Source organism: Entelurus aequoreus, linkage group LG08, assembly GCF_033978785.1.
Source record: "Entelurus aequoreus isolate RoL-2023_Sb linkage group LG08, RoL_Eaeq_v1.1, whole genome shotgun sequence".
In the NCBI taxonomy this organism is placed as follows: Eukaryota; Metazoa; Chordata; class Actinopteri; order Syngnathiformes; family Syngnathidae; genus Entelurus; species Entelurus aequoreus.
In genome coordinates this window covers 38,379,564-38,398,362 of record NC_084738.1, presented here as the reverse complement: position 1 = coordinate 38,398,362, position 18,799 = coordinate 38,379,564, and the positions used below count along the sequence as shown (strand labels likewise).

Sequence of the window (18,799 nt, the reverse complement as noted above, 5' to 3'; positions counted from 1 at the left end):
TGACACACGGAGGCTCATTACCTTATAACAACTCTAGGTAACAATACTACACCATGTACATCCAATCACCTCTTTATCTCCTCCCTGCTCCTTTCCAGTTCTGCCTTGAGTTTGTGATTGCTTTCCCGCAGGCCTATCACCTCTGCATCCTTGGCGACCATCTCGCTGGAAGCCTGACTCATGTAACTCTCCCAGGCAGTCTGACTTGTATCCATTTCCACACGAAGCCTTTTAAACACACATGGACACACATTGAGGTTGTTTTGTTGATCAATAAAGATAGTCATCCAGCAGGACTTCGGTTTCCGAGTTAAAGGTGATAATGCTAATAACACAGCCGCTATATTTTGGATATATCTTCACTGCGACAATCAAGTTGACCTCCTTTTGGCAACAACTTTTTGTTGCACTTCATCTTCAACTCCTGTCTTATCAACAACATAACATCTACACATTGGTGAGTCTTTTACGCGAGATGTAGCAGGACTCGATGGGACTCAGTGCGCCAGTTAATGCTAATAAGTGGCCGAGCGACGATCATAGCAATGACGCTGGAGGATCTCGGGCTACGTCAGGTGAGTGCTGTAATCTAAAATAGAATGCATTCAAGGCTACTTATATTAGGTCAGGGGTCGGCAACCTTTACCACTCAAAGAGCCATTTTGGCAAGTTTCACACATTAAAGAAAGTAATGGGAGCCACAAAAATGTTTTTAAAATTTAAAATGAAAAACACCGCATACAAAGCTTACATGCTTTGTGCTATGTTAACCAGGGGTCTCAGACACACGCACCGGCACGCACTTTAATGTGGGAATTGGATGTTAGTGCAGCCCGCGAGTTTTGGATGAATGTCGTTTGCGTCACACTTGCCAACCCTCTCATTTTTCCCGGGAGACTCCCGAATATCAGAGCGTTATGACACTGCATTTGGCGCCCTCTACAGTCTGCCCAATCAGTGTACCTGCTCGGCCACAAGTGGAATGCAGCTTTAGCTTGCTCACCTAAGAGACAGCAAGGCTAGTAAATCAGCAGCCACACATCTTACACTGACGGTACCAATACCCAGAATCCCATGCAGCCCTAACTCTTCCGCTCAACCAACCACGAAGAGGGGTGGGGGGTGGGGGGGGGGGTGATGTGTGGGGGGATTTGGTGGTAGCGGGGTGTATAATGTAGACCGGAAGAGTTAGGACTGCATGGGATTCTGGGTAATGGTTGTGTTGTGTTTATGTTGTGTTACAGTGGGATGTTCTCCAGAAATGTGTTTTTCATTCTTTTTTGGTGTGGGTTCACAGTGTGGCGCATATTTGTAACGTAACAATGTTGAAGTTGTTTGATACGGCTACCGTCAGTGTAAGCTGTGTGGCTGATGAGTAAGTATACTTTGCTGTCTCCTGTGTGAGCAAGTAATAACAACATACAACATGTGGCTGGCCTGGCATGCTGTAAGTAAATGCTATAGAGGACAATAACTGCAATACAATTAGGGCACGCCCTTTATATAGTAATTAGAGTGTTAATAGGATTATTATTCCCTGGGAGTAGTCTATGAGAGACACTGACATCCATAAGTCTCCTGGGAAAATCGAGGGGGTCGGCATGCATGTAGCTGAGCCGCATCAGAGTGGTCAAGGAGCCGCATGCGGCTCCGGAGCCGCGGGTTGCCGACCCCTGTATTAGGTGAAGCAAGTGTAAAGGTGATTATATGGGTGTAATTTTATGTTTAGTCGGCTCTAACTATATCAAAAACATATTTACAATGTTGTAAACAGTTGTTTTTATGAACTAACAATAAAAATATTTGATTTATTAATAATAATCTTACGTCACAGAAATGTGTTTACCATTGTCAGGCACGGAACCAATTAGCCACAATAAAGGACACGAGCCTCTCACAATCTTTGTGAGAGTCTTGCATCATTGCAAAGAACAGAAAACTAATTATGTCCAATATAAACCCTGGCGTGGTCAAAAACACATCATATCGAAATCTTTAACGAAAAACATTGTTTGAAATGGAACAGAAATCCCTGGGTTTGTCATCATCTTGACTTGATGTTTCACATCATATTTTTGTGAAGGATCTTCATTTATGGACAACATAAAACAAAAACCCCATCGCTCTCACAGTGGAACATCAAAGGTTGATTGAGGTTTGCCCGAGACAATCTGAAACAATGGGATGAGTTTTGGAAATTGGTTCTTTGGTCTTATCAAAATAAACTTGAGCTGTTTGAGGAAATGGATGCTGCTTTTGTTTGTTTGATATATTGAAGAATAACACCAGAAGAACAATCAGTCGCTGTGGCTTGTGCAGCCCTTTGAGGCACTTGTGATTAAAGGCTATATAAATAAACTTTGATTGATTGATTGATTGAGAGTCACGGTTTGGTTTGTCTTTTGTTATTCCAACAGGATAATGGCCACCAACATACATCAAAGTGAGTCAAAATCTATGTAATGGCCTGGTCTATCAGAGGCCATGTGCCAATTTGACAACAAGAATACATTTGTTTCAGTTTAGAATCAGAAAGGCTATACTATTGACTACTAATTTGCCAGGGGGTAATAATTTTGTCTACTGCAATTTGTACTTTTTTCAGTTCAGAAAATCAATAAAAATGTTAGTTCGGCTTTATGCAGATGTTGTCTTTGTTTCAGTGGATACACAAACTATGCTCACTTTGGCTTATGACCCATTTCCAAAATAAATTACTTTTGTTTGATTTCAAAAAGGGAGCTAATATTTTGTCCTCAAGTCTGCATTCATGTATATCGTACCTAAAAAATAAAATAAGGGATTATCTTTTCTATCACAAATTGCCGTTAAATCAATTTGGATTGGAACCGATGTCCTTCGCCCACAAGACTTTGTCTTTAACCATTGTGCCATTAACTGTGGCAGTCTGCACCTCTAGTTGTGAGTAACACTGAAATTGTGCATAAATGAAACTAAACACAATTCTGGGCTCCTTCACAGTACTTATAGTTGGGATTTTTTCAAGCTGGCTCATAACATTTTCCCCTCAATGTAACAGAAAGTATGAGGAAGTGTGAGCAGCTGCCTGTACTTCTTTAGTTAAAGTTAATAAGTGTCCCATTTGTCAGGATATTTACACACAGTTTGAATTTTTGGCAAACATGTCTTTTCCATCAAGTTCATGTCCAACCAACTCTCTCGCATTGTTACATTGATTGATTTAAGTAACATGCAACTCGCCGCTCTGCATACATCGTACAGTATTTATTTGCTCTAATACACATTATACAGTGTATGTGCTATAGTCTTTATGTAATGAGTGTCTCACCTTTTTATTGTATCATCTTTGTCACCTAAGGCCATCTGCATGTCTCTCTGTGCCAAGTGAGTCTGAGCAGATGTAACCGCGATGCCATCCTGTAGTTTGACAATGCGTTCCTCAGCTTTCTGTAGGTGCTTTTTGTGGGCTTGACAGTGAGCCTTCAACTGCTTCTCCTTCTCCTTCAAAGTCTGGATAATGTCCTTATTTCTTGACAAAGTCACAGTCACAAGAACAGCTGAAACATTTGTTTTTAAGCTCCCTTTCGGTAATTATTTTAGTTACTATGTTATTAAGTTTTGTTCAGTTGGTGAAGACATGGATCGAAAATGTTGATTGCAATTATTGTAAACTTTCAATTTGACTTGCACAAACATTCAATTTCCTTTATAGCAGTGTTTCTGTCATACTCATATTAACTAGCCCTACAGCCCCGACCCCTTCAAGAAGGTTGAGTTAATAATAATGATGATAATAACAATTATAATAATAATAAAAACAAGAGATTAGATTGATAAAGCACTTGCCCAGGGTAATCTGAAGAAAACATGGCTGTCAATTTGCGCCAAAGGTCTCTCCAACCACCATCAAACAGTAATTCATATTCACACCAGTGTGTGGGGCCCCCAGAAGGAAGGTGGGTGAAGTGTCTTGGCTAAGGACACAACAGCAGTGACGAGGATGGCGGAAGCTGGATTTGTAGCATCCATCCATCCATTTTCTACCGCTTGTCCCTTTTAAGGTCGCAGGGGGTGCTGGAGCCTGTCTCAGCTGCATTTGGGCGGAAGGCGGGGTACACCCTGGAAAAGTCGTCACTTCATCACAGGGCCAACACAGATAGACAGACAACATTCACACTCACATTCACACACTAGGGCCTATTTAGTGTTGCCAATCAACCTATCCCAAGGTGCATGTTTTTGGCGGTGGGAGGAAGCCGGAGTACCCGGAGGGAACCCACGCAGTCACGGGGAGAACATGCAAACTCCACACAGAAAGATCACGAGCCCGGGATTGAACCCAGAACTACTCAGGACCTTCGTATTGTGAGGCACATGCACTAACCCCTGTTCCACCGTGCCCCTCAAGTTTCTGGATGGCCGCTTAACCGTCTGAGCCACACCGACTAAGTTAATTAAATAAATCTTTAAAGTGATTTTAGGATACCTCATTTACAATTGTTCATCTGCTTTCTGTATCACATACAGAGGAGCGATCGTATTAATTAACAACGACACAGCTTTATCTTGACTTTTTGGATTCGGCTCGCTATTAAGTAGGGGAATGTTTTATTTTCTGTGATTCATATGTACGTGCTGACGACTAGTGAAAACGTTTGAGAGTAATAATTAGCAACATTGAGTTTCACATTCGCTTTCTTGATATATTTGTGTTCTTTATTTGTGCCAATGATGTATGGACTTTATGTTTACTCACTTTGTCATGCGATCATCTTCCTTCTTTTTCAGCTTTTTCTCCACCTGTTTCAACTTGTCCTCAAGCTGCTTTATTCTGCCATAGAAGGATGTCAGAACCTCACGTTTCATACAGACACACGCACGTTCAGTGGACACAGAATATGTACCTGACATCTTTGACGTTGGTAATATCATCCATCACCTGGTCCTTTTGTTGCAACTGGGCCTGTAACTGCTTTAAGAACTCATCAGATGCTTTGAGCACTTCGTTCGCTTCCAGTTTAGCTTGGCTCTGTATTTCAGTCTCTTTAGATAGAAGCTTTATCTAAAGACACATGTAAAAATGTCAAAAAAAAAATAGTGGCAACACTAAGCCTGAATATATTTGTTTTATTATCAGACCTTGAGGTCCCTAGAAAGCAACATTGCCTGCATCTCATCTCGCTTCAAGTTGAATTCATGTTCGTGCTCTTTGAACTTTGTGTCCATGGCTGTTGTCATCACCTGGTGACCACAGGTGAGAGATGTTAGACGTGACACCAGGAGTACTAGCAACTGGTTGTTGGAGAGATGTTAGTTTCAGGAGAATCATCCCTCTACCCAAAAGAACAAGCAGATTTTACACTTATCCCGTTGAAAAGATACGTACATTTTCACTTCTACGGTAACCATCAAAGTCTCCCCTTTAATTCCATACCAAGATCATCCATTTAACCATGTACATGCACAGAAAATTTTTATTTATCTCATCTTTTTCGAGCGAGCTTCACAAGCCCGGGTTTAAGAGGTTTAGGACTACAACTATTCATGTTTTCCCCCAGCTTTTGTTTATGTAGCCTGAAATCTTTGTCCTGTGTTGTATTCTTAATATAATAATGATGAAGAAAATAAGGTAAAATCACAAAATCATTCAAAGATATTAAACTATTTCAACATAAGTAAAACACAGTGGTAACTGCAATAATCACCCCATATTTACTTGGTATCGAATGACGAACAAAATCTGCAGTCTCACACTTCTGGATTAGGATGATTGTGAATTTTATATTGATGCTCATCAAAACAGATTATTTTTAATGTGTGAACATGAGTTTACAAGTACTATCCAATCACACACACCTGGCTAATCTGGCCCCCTGGGACACAAAAATACTGTACACGTAAATATTGTAAATATTCATTGTAAATATTTATTTAGGACATGTCTCTAAGGAGGTTAATTTTGCTTGGCTTCATTTTAAAAAGTCCATTAGTTATTGTGTGATTGTGTGTGGAAACATTTTTCCAAGCTTGCAGATTTGACTGATTCACAAACCTAAAAAAGTGGTTTAACTCTGTACCGTTATTGAATGAAGACACAATAGTACCAGTGGGTGAGAATGGAGACCACGGTCATAAAACTGAAAGTAAAACCCTTTCAATCAATCATTGAAAATGTATTTTATAGCTCATAATCACAAGTGTCTCAAAGAGCTTCACACACTCACAATGACATCCCCTGATCAAAACCCACATCATCATCATTAATGAAGAATTAGCATTTACTTTCTTTACCTGTCTAAGCCGCATCATTTCTCCTTCTTGCTCTTGTATTCTGTGCTGCAACTCCAATTTGACCCTCTCGTGTTCCTCCATTTGTTTTTGAATTTTGCCTGTCATCGAGCTTCCATCCAGTCACACACACACACACACACACACACACACACACACACACACACACACACACACACACACACACACACACACACACACACACACACACACACACACACACACACACACACACACACACACACACACACACACACACAACATTTGTAGAATTCACGGGTGTAATGTACAGTACATATGTACTAACTATATCCCAACATTAAGAACTGGGACAAGGGGACACAAATGTTAGCAACACTAGCATTGCTATGTAAGCTACAGTGCTAACATTAGTCACATTTTAACTGCTTATCATGCTAGGTTAGCCTGTTCGCTATGGAAAAACAAAACAATAAAACGTACAGCTTCCACATCAACTGTATAGCTGACTGTTGTAATTTTTGGACCTCCAGGCTTAATTTTAAGATTTGTAGCAAAGCCTACTGTTTAAGATGTAATTTATTTATTCTTACAAAGCTGTCCAATGAGAAGTTGTAGGCATATAGACAGGGCTCATCTAGATAGGGCTGGGGTCAGAGTGTGTGTATGTCTAAGAGGAAGGATGAACTTCAAAACTTGCATTGCAAACAAGTGATATTTCTCATGTTTGGTGGTCAAAAACAGTGTCTAGGGACACATATTACCGTTACAACATCATTAGAAAGTTAATTTTGTAGGAAATATTTAAGAGTGGTATATTTAGGTACTAAACATGCACACACATCTAACTAATGTATTTGCATTGTTGTGCCTGTAGACTCACTGTCTGAGCTCCTCCAGCTGCAGCTTGTGTTGAGCAGCTTTGTTCTGGCTAACAAGCTGCTCCTCCTGTCTCGCCTCAGCGTCTTTGGCTTGCCTCTCCTCCAGCATGGCAACCTGAATACGGAGCTGACTCAGCTCCTCCTGCCTGTGAGTGAGAGTAGTATTTCAAAATTACTAGAAGTTGCCCGGGGCAACAACTTGTCCTCCTGGTGCTTCTGCTTTTACAGTACATATCATTAATGGGTTCTAGAAGGAGGTGTTGTGTTCTGTACTTTTTGCATTGCACTTGTTGTAGTGTGAGAGAAAAAATGGGTCAAATGTATTCAATAAAATCAGCAAATGAGCAGATGAAGTACAATTCCTGTTGAATTTTACATTACACATCGGTGTGGTCTGTGAGTGTGCTATATTGGAATGGAAATTTAGAACTACTGTACTTGGCGTGGGTGTGTGGTATTGTTTTTACCTGTTTTGCTCCACAGTTACAGCCTTGGAAGTGATCATATCGTATCTCTCCAGCTCTCTGTCTCGTTCATCCAGGATCTCCAGGTTGTACTGAAAGTCCATCTTCAGGCTCTGATTCTGGTGTCTAGTAATATCAAACAAGTGATGTATGGGACATAATAACTATAATATTGGCCAGAAATCTCACCGTGCCAGAAAAATGTAACCAAATAGGGAGGTGAATTGGTTTGTGAGCACTGCACGAACATATTCATGTGCAGCTCACTCTCACCTTTGTGTTTACCATCAGTTTATTAATTTGTTGCGGGCCGCGACAAATTAATTTGGGCCGCCACAATTAAAAACCTGTTCGTCTTCGCTCATAACCACATTATAATCAATCAAACAACTAAACTTTATCTATATAACATTTTTCATGCAGAGGCAAGTTGCAACACTAGATGTTTTTCACCAGTAAAAAAAGAGAAGAAAACATGCCACACACACCACTGTTGACAATAACAAAATATGGCAATGTTGGCAATTAACAATATGTAAATAATGTCTATGTAGCTTGTTGTTACAGCTCTGTCTGGTGGTATGCATAAAATAGGTTTTTATCATTTTAAGAATATAGCCACAGTTCGCCCAATTCCCTCTCAGGGCAACATGGAGACACGAATGCATGCTATTATTACAAGTCGTATAAATGATTGTAACTCCCTACTTTCTGGTTTTCCTAAAAAGGTTATTGCACCTTTACAACTACTCCAAAATTCAGCAGCACGTGTCCTGACAAAGACCAAAAGGTGGGCCGACATTACACCAGTTTTAAAATCTCTGCATTGGCTCCCCTTGTGTTTCAGGATCAAATTTAAGGTTTCTCTAATGGTTTATAAATGTTATTTTATTGTATTGGTCCTTCTTATCTTTCAGATTTGTTTTTACCCTCCGAACCTCCGCGGGCCATTAAATCCTCCGGCCCTCATCTCCTAATTATTCTAGAAGTCAGGACACAAAGTCACGGGATGGCATCTTTCCACTATTATGGCCCCTGTCTATAGAACAGCTTGCCGGAGGACCTCAGGGCTGCGGAGAACATTTCATGTTTTTAAGAGCTGGCTTAAGACCCACCTTTTTGATTTGGCTTTTACCTCATAGTATTTTGTTGAAGTCATTCGTACTTTAGGTTTTATCTTATTAGTTATGCAAGATTGTATTTAGTTCTATTTATTTATCATATATTTATTGTATTTTTTTTAAATCTTCATATGGTTTACTTGTAATGTATCCTTTATGCCTTCTCATGTTTCTTACTATTTTACATGTTTTATTATTTTTACTTTCCATCGTTTCTCAGAGGGAGCCATCTGCATCAGGGGTTATCGGACGTACTGTTGGGGCGCTTTGTGTCAGCCTCCTGGTGGCCGTGGTCTGATGACCATCTAGTCCAGATGGCTCCTGTGATAGTGTTTACTAACCTGGCGCCTCTGTACTCATCCATGCATTTATTTGTGTGTGTGTGTGTGTGTGTGTGTGTGTGTGCGTATACATGTGTGTGTGTGTGTTTGTTATGCGTGTGTCTGCGCGGTGATGGGGGATTTGGGTCATCGGAGTACTGTTTTTAGGTCTGTAAATAACTCTGTGTTGCATTTCTTTTATGTATAAAAAGCGCTTTATAAATAAAGTTTGAATAATTGCAAGTTTGATTGATATAAGAAATAGCACCTTTGAAGTGGCAGCTTGTTGCATCACCGCTGCACTCTTTTATTTTTTTAATGTTCTTTCATACCAAGATGGTGCTACGGTGCTGTGTTTTCCCATAGTTGTTTCTAGTATTGAACAAAAAGAGCACAGTCTACCAAGTGAAATTCCTTGTGTGTTAGACATACTTGACCAATAAAGCTAAATCTGATATACACAACCACTGTGTAATTTCTATTATCACCATTACAACTCAAGTACATGCAACTTTACAAAAACCAATAATGCGCCAATATTAATGTGCCAATAATATACAGAAATCTTCTTCTTTGCATGTCAGTTGCCCACAAGAGCTTTAAATATTGCTTATGATGACGACTTGTGTCATGAAACAATATGTCAGCTTTGCATTACCTGACAAAATAGATATAAATAATAGATACAATATTTGAACAAAGACTTGGAAAACAGAGGGCTAAAAACGTGAAAATGCTTTTTTCATCTCAGCAACAGTTCTCAGTCACGGTGGGGCTGACACTATTATTGGTTATTTATTGACATTCCTAGTATTTTTATTTTTTTGTATGACATTACTTAGTCCTCCAAAAATAAATGTGTTTTGGTGCTCGACGTAACAAGCACAAATCTGAAAATATTGTTTGCCGTCGCCATCTCTGTCTTCCTTCATTGACAGTCCAACATGTGATCCTTTAGATTATTATTATATTCATGTGCTAATTTGCATGAAAATGTATATATGATTGTTGGAGGGATAGTGGGAGGACAATTGTGAGGACCCTTCTGCGCCCAATTCACTGCAGATGTGATTTATAATGAGAAGAATATGCAGAAGTGTGCGCGGCATGTTTTTATAAATCTGAATTTTTGTGTGACTATGTACATTCTAAAGTTTGTGCTTACAAAATTTTTACGTTTGAATCGACCCGCAGTTTTATAAAATGAGACCCCTGGTCTGCAAGATGTAGCAGAAGAGATAAGTGTTGCCAATTTTGCAACTTGGTCGCTGTATTTAGGGAGTATTCAGAACCTTCCCTTGACTTTTAAAAAAACAACTACTGACAAACACTGACATGAAAACACCGATCTTCGTAGCAGTGGTCACCTCTCCTACCATAAAGCACTTACAGGCCACGCCGTCTAAATCGTAACATTAAAATAAACTATACATTTGTATTTGTATTTCATAACAGATTTACTTAGCTTTTCATGTTTTTTACTCACTTTTTGTCTTCCCCCAATATTATTTGTCTCTTTTACAGCATCCAATATAACTGCGTACACATGCGGCATAGCCAATTAGCCAATTATTGCTATTTTAATAACAAACAACCATCAAGAAAATACCTCCCAAGCAGAGGTGATAAGGGAAAGAAAAATTAAATTTCCCTCGAAGGACAAATTGACAATAATTGTTTCTTCTTAAAAATACAGTGAATAAGCATTGACTGCCAACAAAAATGGAGGACAAACCATAGCATGTAATGTTTAGGTTATAGGGATGTTACGATCAGGGTTTTATGCTGCTGATACGGATCATCCATGAGTGAGATCGGCAGATCCCAATACCGATAATGATCGTATGTATTAACTGTAATTATTTTCAATTTATTTATGGTGACTACTATTAACAGTTTAACAATATCAACAAGATATTTAAACTAGTTCCTTATTCTCTTTCTCAGCATAATATGATAAGCCTCGTCCTCCAGTGATAATACAGTACTTTAGATAAAAATAAATTAAGTTAATTTGCCATAATGGAGGTGATTATTATTAACTTTGAGGAGCGGCTCTACACTGTATCTGGAGACACATAATTACCTGCTAGTTGTTTGTCAGCCGGGGATCTAAAAATAAATACGTACAAGCCAGAGAGGATCTGCGTTTGTAATCAGCATTAAAATGCATTAATCGGCAATTACGATCACATACTTTTTCACGAAAATCCACCTTTTCTGATTGGTGGCTGATCGATCAGCACATCCCTAAAAGGTTACCATATGTTTTTTAAACTAAAGCAAACCAACTTAAAATATATGTTTGTTATGAATTGTAGTACTCTTATTTCTGTCACAAAACCCAAAAAAAGGAGGTGGCTGATATAAATGGTGCAGTACTTGCAGCCATAAATGAGACACAAAAGCGACAGGTCTCTAGATATAATGTCTTGCTTACTCTTGATAGTCCACAAACGTCCATTGTGTTGAGCTGGAGGTAGATATTATTGAGAGACATTTCAAAACCTTTGCAAATAAAACCAGTACTATGTGTATGGTCCAATACTGTAACTGCTTGGTGAGGAAATATGTTCCCTCGTAATGTGACTTAACACTATACGAGTTCAAACTGCTGCCAAGCCTGGGCCATTTTGCTAAAAAAAAAAAGACAGATTCAAACTAAATCAAGCTTTTCTCAGCATGTACATGCTCTATATGGATGACCTTGGTGTCAAAGGTAAAGGGGAGCCTTTGATGGTTACTGTTGATGTGAAAACATACTGTATATTTGCTATTAGATAAGACTAAATTAAGCTGCTTGTTCAGTGAGTTTTAGTGGTACAGGAATGGTATTTGTACCATTGGAAGGGCTAAGTGTTAGCTGTCAACTTGTGGTACGTTTGTGGCATTATTTATGACATATGCTGGTCTCTGACTGCTGGCTTTTTAACATAACTTACATTTCTATTTGGCGTTCTTCTCGGGACATGGACATGTGTTTATGGATATTGAGCAATTATATCAATGCCGATACAACCCACCAGGCCCCAGTACCAGGATTCTGCATGTGATTGTATGTTATCAATTATAAAACATGCAAAAATAAAATCATGTCAATCAAAATACCCCTAAAATTCCCAAAACATACAGAGAATATTTAACTGATAACACAAGGTAGAAGTTGATATCCTATCCGCATGCCGCAGGGTATAGAGTGGTGTACTGTCCTGTCTTCTTATGTCATCCTTCCTGTACTACCCGATTTGTGTTATTCGAGAGGGACAAGCGGTAGAAAATGGATGGATGGAATTAGGCTTGTTGTTTATGTCATGTTTTAATTGTGAGCTACCATAATAGAGATCCTTGTCTTTTTAGTTGTGTGTGTGGCTTCACAATGAAGGTAATTTATTGCTATCTACTGCATAGGTAATGTCAGAACATACACTGCTAATTGCAAAAAATGTGCCGGGACAAACAAATATCATGCGTGTACTCGAGTGCTATCCTAATTGTGATTATTACATTTATAGAAAATGGATGGATAGAGCCGACTACCTTTGCACATTTGAAAGGCTAATATTAAAGATCATATTGTACATTGTGAAGTGAGATGCAGATACCTGAGACACAAACACTCTTTGTTAGCCTTTTCAAGAGATTCTTCTAATAGATGAATCCTTCTAGCCTGGAGTTCCTTCCACTCTCTCTCTTTATTGACTGCCTGGGCTTCCAGGTCTCCCAATCCACTGTAGACGTTCGACTGCATTTTGGAACCAGGACAGTCAGCATCCAAGGCCTACAAGATCATTATGATCGATTAACACAAATGTATTAGGTAGGATAATATTCTAGGATAGAAAATACTTTACTGATCCCACAAAGTGGATAGTAAGTGATTGCAGTGCAGATACAAAAAGTCCACAAAAAAGGGAAACAAAGGACATACATGACATGACTATGAAGAAAATCAATGAGTGACAATAGGCATATGGCATTGGGGTGCCAAATGTAAAAACACACTTAATTCACACTAGCTATGATCTTGTTTTTACCATTTAGCTCTCAATTATGACACATTCTTGAGAACAGATCGAAAGCATTGTCAAACGCAAGTGAAGCGATCAGCTGTTTAAGTGTCTAGTATTCAACTATGTCTTAATGCAACACACTATGCACACTCACATGTTTGGAGCTAACATTTTTAACAATATACAACTTTATTTACATAAATTTTTCATTAATCATCTGTCATGTTTCCTTTTGTATTTTACCGCAGTAAGAAAGATGTAAGAGTGTCGTGCACTGAGAGGCATAGATGCCTCTGATAGTTGAAAAATAGGCATTCTATGAATATTCATCTTTACACTTGGCGAGAGATTTAGCGCTCACATTTAGATTTTACATTTAGGTTTAGATTTTAAGATTTAGCAATTGGGTTGAGATTTAATATTTAGATTTAACATTTATGTTTAGATCTAAGATTTATATTTACGTAATATTTATATTTAATATTTAGGTTTAGATGTAACATTTAGCTTCATATTTAACATTTACATTTAGATTTAAGATTTAGATTTAACATTTAGATTTAAGATTCAGAAGTAAGATTTATATTTTTAACATTTAGGTTTGGATTCAACATTTAGATTTAGATTTAACATTTAAATTATAATTTAACATTTAGGTTTAAATGTAACATTTAGATTCAGATTTAAGATTTAGATTTAACATCTAGATATACTATTCAGAGTTAACATTTAGTTTAAACTTAAACCTGAAAATGAGCTAAATGTGAGAAATGCGTGTTGTTATATGTGAGAAAAGTGAGTTAAATGTGAGAAAAGTGAGCTAAATGTGAGAAATAGATCTGCTAGAAAAGTGTGACTGAATGTTTACATTTGGCACCCCATATATGGCTAATAGAATAGAATACAATAGTATTTGTCCTGCAGTGAGGAAATTGAAAGTCATTTTTCATAATGAAAATTAAAAGACGTGGGGCAGGGGCCTTTTAATATGATATATTTTATATTTCTTAAAACAGGCTGAGCGTTAATATAATTAAAGATAATGTAGGCTGCATGTCTGCTTTGTATTATAGAGCAGGGCTTCTCTATTTTTTTGTTACTGCGGAACCCTCACAGGATGGACAACATTTAAAAATCCCCATACCCTAGTTTGACAAACCCTGTCATGTTATTGTTATTTTCCAACTTTTGCTGTTGTAATCTTCTTTGATTGTATTTTTTAAATTTACTGCAAGCTAATAAAAACAATCTGCACAAAGGGCCCCCCATCACACTTTGGACACCCTCGTGTCTAAAACGCTCTAATATACTACCGAGTGTAGGAAACTGAAATTGTGTAATTTTGTGTTTAGGCTGGGAATCTTTGGGCGCCACACGATTCGATTCAATTCGATTCTTGGGGGTAACGATTTAATTCATAATCGATTCTCCATACAAAACAATTCTCGATTCAAAATCAATACTTAAATAACATTGGGTGCCTGTTCTATGATTAAAACACATTCCTCCATAAAATAGATAACAGCGCTGATACACTTATATATTAAGTAAAAGAAAACTGGTTTTGTTCAATAAAATTCGACCCAAACATTTAATAAAAGTCAAATACAAATAAGTAGGGCTGTGAATCTTTGGGCACCACACGATTAGATTCGATTCTTGAGGGTAATGGTTCGATTCAGAATCGATTCAAAACAATTCTTGATTCAAAATCAATACTTTTTTACTAACATTGGGTCACAGTTCAATGATTAACTACATTCCTCCATAAAATAGATAAACAGCTGTGATCAATTTATCCATTCATCTTCTTCCGCTTATCCGAGGTCGGGTCGCGGGGGCAGCAGCCTAAGCAGGGAAGCCCAGACTTCCCTCTCCCCAGCCACTTCGTCCAGCTCTTCCCGGGGGATCCAGAGGCGCTCCCAGGCCAGCCGGGAGACATAGTCTTCCCAACGTGTCCTGGGTCTTCCCCGCGGCCTCCTACCGGTCGGACGTGCCCTAAACACCTCCCTAGGGAGGCGTTCGGGTGGCATCCTGACCAGATGCCCGAACCACCTCATCTGGCTCCTCTCGATATGGAGGAGCAGCGGCTTTACTTTGAGCCCCTCCCGGATGGCAGAGCTTCTCACCCTATCTCTAAGGGAGAGCCCCGCCACCCGGCGGAGGAAACTCATTTCGGCCGCTTGTACCCGTGATCTTGTCCTTTCTGTCATAACCCAAAGCTCATGACCATAGATGAGGATGGGAACGTAGATCGACTGGTAAATTGAGAGCTTTGCCTTCCGGCTCAGCTCCTTCTTCACCACAACGGATCGATACAGCGTCCGCATTACTGAAGACGCCGCACCGATCCGCCTGTCGATCTCACGATCCACTCTTCCCTCACTCGTGAACAAGACTCCGAGGTACTTGAACTCCTCCACTTGGGGCAGGGTCTCCTCCGCAACCCGAAGATGGCACTCCACCCTTTTCCGGGCGAGAACCATGGACTCGGACTTGGAGGTGCTGATTCTCATCCCAGTCGCTTCACACTCAGCTGCGAACCGATCCAGTGAGAGCTGAAGATACTGGCCAGATGAAGCCATCAGGACCACATCATCCGCAAAAAGCAGAGACCTAATCCTGCAGCCACCAAACCAGATCCCCTCAACGCCCTGACTGCGCCTAGAAATTCTGTCCATAAAAGTTATGAACAGAATCGGTGACAAAGGGCAGCCTTGGCGGAGTCCTACCCTCACTGGAAACGTGTCCGACTTACTGCCAGCAATGCGGACCAAGCTCTGACACTGATTATACAGGGAGCGGACTGCCACAATCAGACAATCCGATACCCCATACTCTCTGAGCACTCCCCACAGGACTTCCTGAGAGACACGGTCGAATGCCTTCTCCAAGTCCACAAAGCACATGTAGACTGGTTGGGCAAACTCCCATGCACCCTCAAGGACCCTGCCGAGAGTATAGAGCTGGTCCACAGTTCCACGACCAGAACGAAAACCACACTGTTCCTCCTGAATCCGAGGTTCGACTATCCGGCGTAGCCTCCTCTCCAGTACACCTGAATAGACCTTACCGGGAAGGCTGAGGAGTGTGATCCCACGATAGTTGGAACACACCCTCCGGTTCCCCTTCTTAAAGAGAGGAACCACCACCCCGGTCTGCCAATCCAGAGGTACCGCCCCCGATGTCCACGCGATGCTGCAGAGTCTTGTCAACCAAGACAGCCCCATAGCATCCAGAGCCCTAAGGAACTCCGGGCGGATCTCATCCACCCCCGGGGCCTTGCCACCGAGGAGCTTTTTAACTACCTCAGCAACCTCAGCCCCAGAAACCAACCAAAACTGGAACCAGTTCTCTCGTGATCAATTTATATCTTACTTAAAAGAAAACTGGATTTGTTTAGTAAAATTATACCCAAACATTTAACAAAGTCAAATACAAATAATGCAACGAAAGAAGTATCCCAAACGTCTCTGCTAAAGTAAATCTGTACAGCAGATATGATCATCTACATCAACAATATGACTTGCCTAAAAGGCTGAGCAGGACAGATTAAAGAAAAACAACATTTAGAATATTTTTTTTAATTGATTTTTATTTAATTTTTTTTAAACGAGCAACAATCTTTACATGTAAGAATCGCGATTCATTGGAAAAACACTTCTCTTTTCTGAAGTAAATCTGTACAGCAGACAGGACAGATTAAAAAGAAATAACAAAATAATAATAATAATTAAAAAACAAATCGATTTTTTGTTTAATCGATTAAGAATTGTTACTAGTAAGAATCGCGATTCATTCGAAAATCTATCTTTTATGTCACCCCTAATGGCTAACTATCTTTATTTTGAAATACCCAATAGCTGTGATTCTCAAACTGTTGCACACATACCACTAGTGGTACACAGGCTCTATCTAGTGGTATGCCCAAGATTTTATTCATTATTTAAGTAGTGTTTTATTTTACAATATTCAAACAAAGTGTTACTGTTCAAACGGTGTGTAATATTACAGTGGCCAAAATATTGAATATACTTCCATCTATCCATCCAATTTCTACCGCTTGTCCCTCTCTGGGTCGCCGGAGCCTATCCAAGCTGCATTCGGGCGGAAGGCGGAGTACACCCTCATCGCAGGGTTGTTAAATAAAATATGTTTTGTTTTTTTATGAATATTTAGGCCTACTACGCTACTGTATTTTAATGTCTGTCATTATGGTGGTACTTGAAAAGCCAAGTGTTTTTTGAGGTGCACTTGGTGAAAAAAGTTTGAGAACCACGTGCTCTAAAGAAAGTCATCCACCCATCCATTTTTCTACCGCTTGTCCCTTTCGGGGTCGCTGGAGCCTATCTCAGCTGCATTCAGGCGGAAAGTGGGGTACACCCTGGACAAGTCGCCACCTCATTACAGGGCCAACACAGATAGACAGACAACATTCACACATAGTACCAAAATACACAAATACGTAAAACAAATACAACGTAAATGTAATTTACTTTGCAATTACCCTACCATGTAGATGCCACTGTCTGTCGAACATTGGAGTATATTAAGTCCACGACAGTAAAAATCTAACATAATAACCGTCGCAATTTTGACTCCAAGCTGCTAGCTGTTTGAAAACTTCTCTTTTTAGTAAAGCTTTTAGTTAATGCACATTTTAACTATCATTTTGTATTCACTTTGTATCCTTTTTATGGTGTTGCCCCTGTTGTTTTAATTGAATTGTTGTTTTACTTCACCTATGTTTTGTACAGCGCTTTGTGATTGTATCTGTGAAAAGCGCTTTATAAATAAAATGTACTTACTTACTTGAAACTGTTCGATGTCCATGACACAAATATTCAAAGCGACACTCAATGTGCGGTGGAGGACAGTAAAATGCGAATTATGCTGACTATTACGAAGCAGCTAGTTAACACTTCCGATTGAACGGCGCGGGGTTGCCATAGCAACAGCACGTACGTCAAATGCTTCCTCCTAGCCACATATGCCCGTATAATCAGTTCCGAGTAGCTACTATTTTCATGTTGGTGATCTGTCTTAATTACCAAATAATACATTAAAATCCATCTACAATAGCGTGTAAAAAACGGTTAGATAATGAGCAACATATTTTTAATGACGCGCGTTCATAATGTAATAATATGTTAAATAGATGTGACTGTTTTACATTTCCATAGACAGAGGAAAGTGCATCATGTTGGACTGATGTAACATTATGAGTCCCACCAGTGTGCCGCCTATATAAGCGGGGCGCACGTAGTCATGGAATTGTGTAAAGCGGCTCGCAGGGAGAAGGAAGTCTCTTCAGGTACAGTCACATTCTCTTTCCTTTTTCATCTATTCGTGTCCTCATTTCTTTCGATTATCTTTCAGCAGCGAAGCAATTCATAGCTAGACGCTAAGCAACAGGTAAAAAACACATCAAGAGGATGGACGTTATTGAAGAGAAAATAGTGCACACGTTTATTCGGAAGAGGAGTGTTTTTGCCCCGTCTGAATACATCACCGTGAGTTTTAGTGGTCATTTTAGTACTAGTGTGGTGTTTGGAAGGTGAATATGGTGACATTTGGACAGACGGGTCCATCCTCACGTACGCCAGCATCAGTGTGACGTCACTGCGTTGTCCAGAAGCGTAAACTAGTGTGCATTGCATAAGTCTCTCACATTACTACAACTCCGAGTTAGCCAACATTGACGGATGTCAAAAATATGAAAAATGTATTTTTTTTATAAGAAGAAACTAAATT

At 39.5% G+C, this 18,799-nt stretch overlaps 2 protein-coding genes across 3 annotated transcripts in view; one reads left to right on the top strand and one right to left on the bottom strand.

The window, feature by feature from the left end:
* Window positions 1-17,992, bottom strand: part of ccdc57 (coiled-coil domain containing 57) — a 44,644-nt gene extending 26,652 nt beyond the window's left edge. The window contains exons 1-10 of one of the 2 annotated variants that reach the window (XM_062056437.1): window positions 17,858-17,992; window positions 12,638-12,813; window positions 7,598-7,720; window positions 7,133-7,276; window positions 6,274-6,382; window positions 5,122-5,223; window positions 4,887-5,044; window positions 4,739-4,813; window positions 3,311-3,511; window positions 70-228 (exon numbers count right to left, since the gene is read on the bottom strand). In XM_062056437.1, coding sequence (XP_061912421.1) covers window positions 70-228; window positions 3,311-3,511; window positions 4,739-4,813; window positions 4,887-5,044; window positions 5,122-5,223; window positions 6,274-6,382; window positions 7,133-7,276; window positions 7,598-7,720; window positions 12,638-12,813; window positions 17,858-17,878 — 1,268 coding nt within the window. In that variant the 5' untranslated portion in view covers window positions 17,879-17,992. Of the gene's footprint in view, window positions 1-69; window positions 229-3,310; window positions 3,512-4,738; window positions 4,814-4,886; window positions 5,045-5,121; window positions 5,224-6,273; window positions 6,383-7,132; window positions 7,277-7,597; window positions 7,721-12,637; window positions 12,814-17,853 lie in introns of both variants that reach the window. The other variant, XM_062056438.1, reaches the window with a different exon arrangement.
* A 282-nt stretch (window positions 17,993-18,274) lies between these two features.
* The window catches only part of slc16a3b (solute carrier family 16 member 3b), a 32,277-nt gene continuing 31,752 nt past the window's right edge, over window positions 18,275-18,799 (top strand). Inside the window, exon 1 of the mRNA XM_062057477.1 lies at window positions 18,275-18,359. The gene's annotated coding sequence lies outside the window, so the exon portion shown is untranslated. The remainder of the gene's footprint in view (window positions 18,360-18,799) is intronic.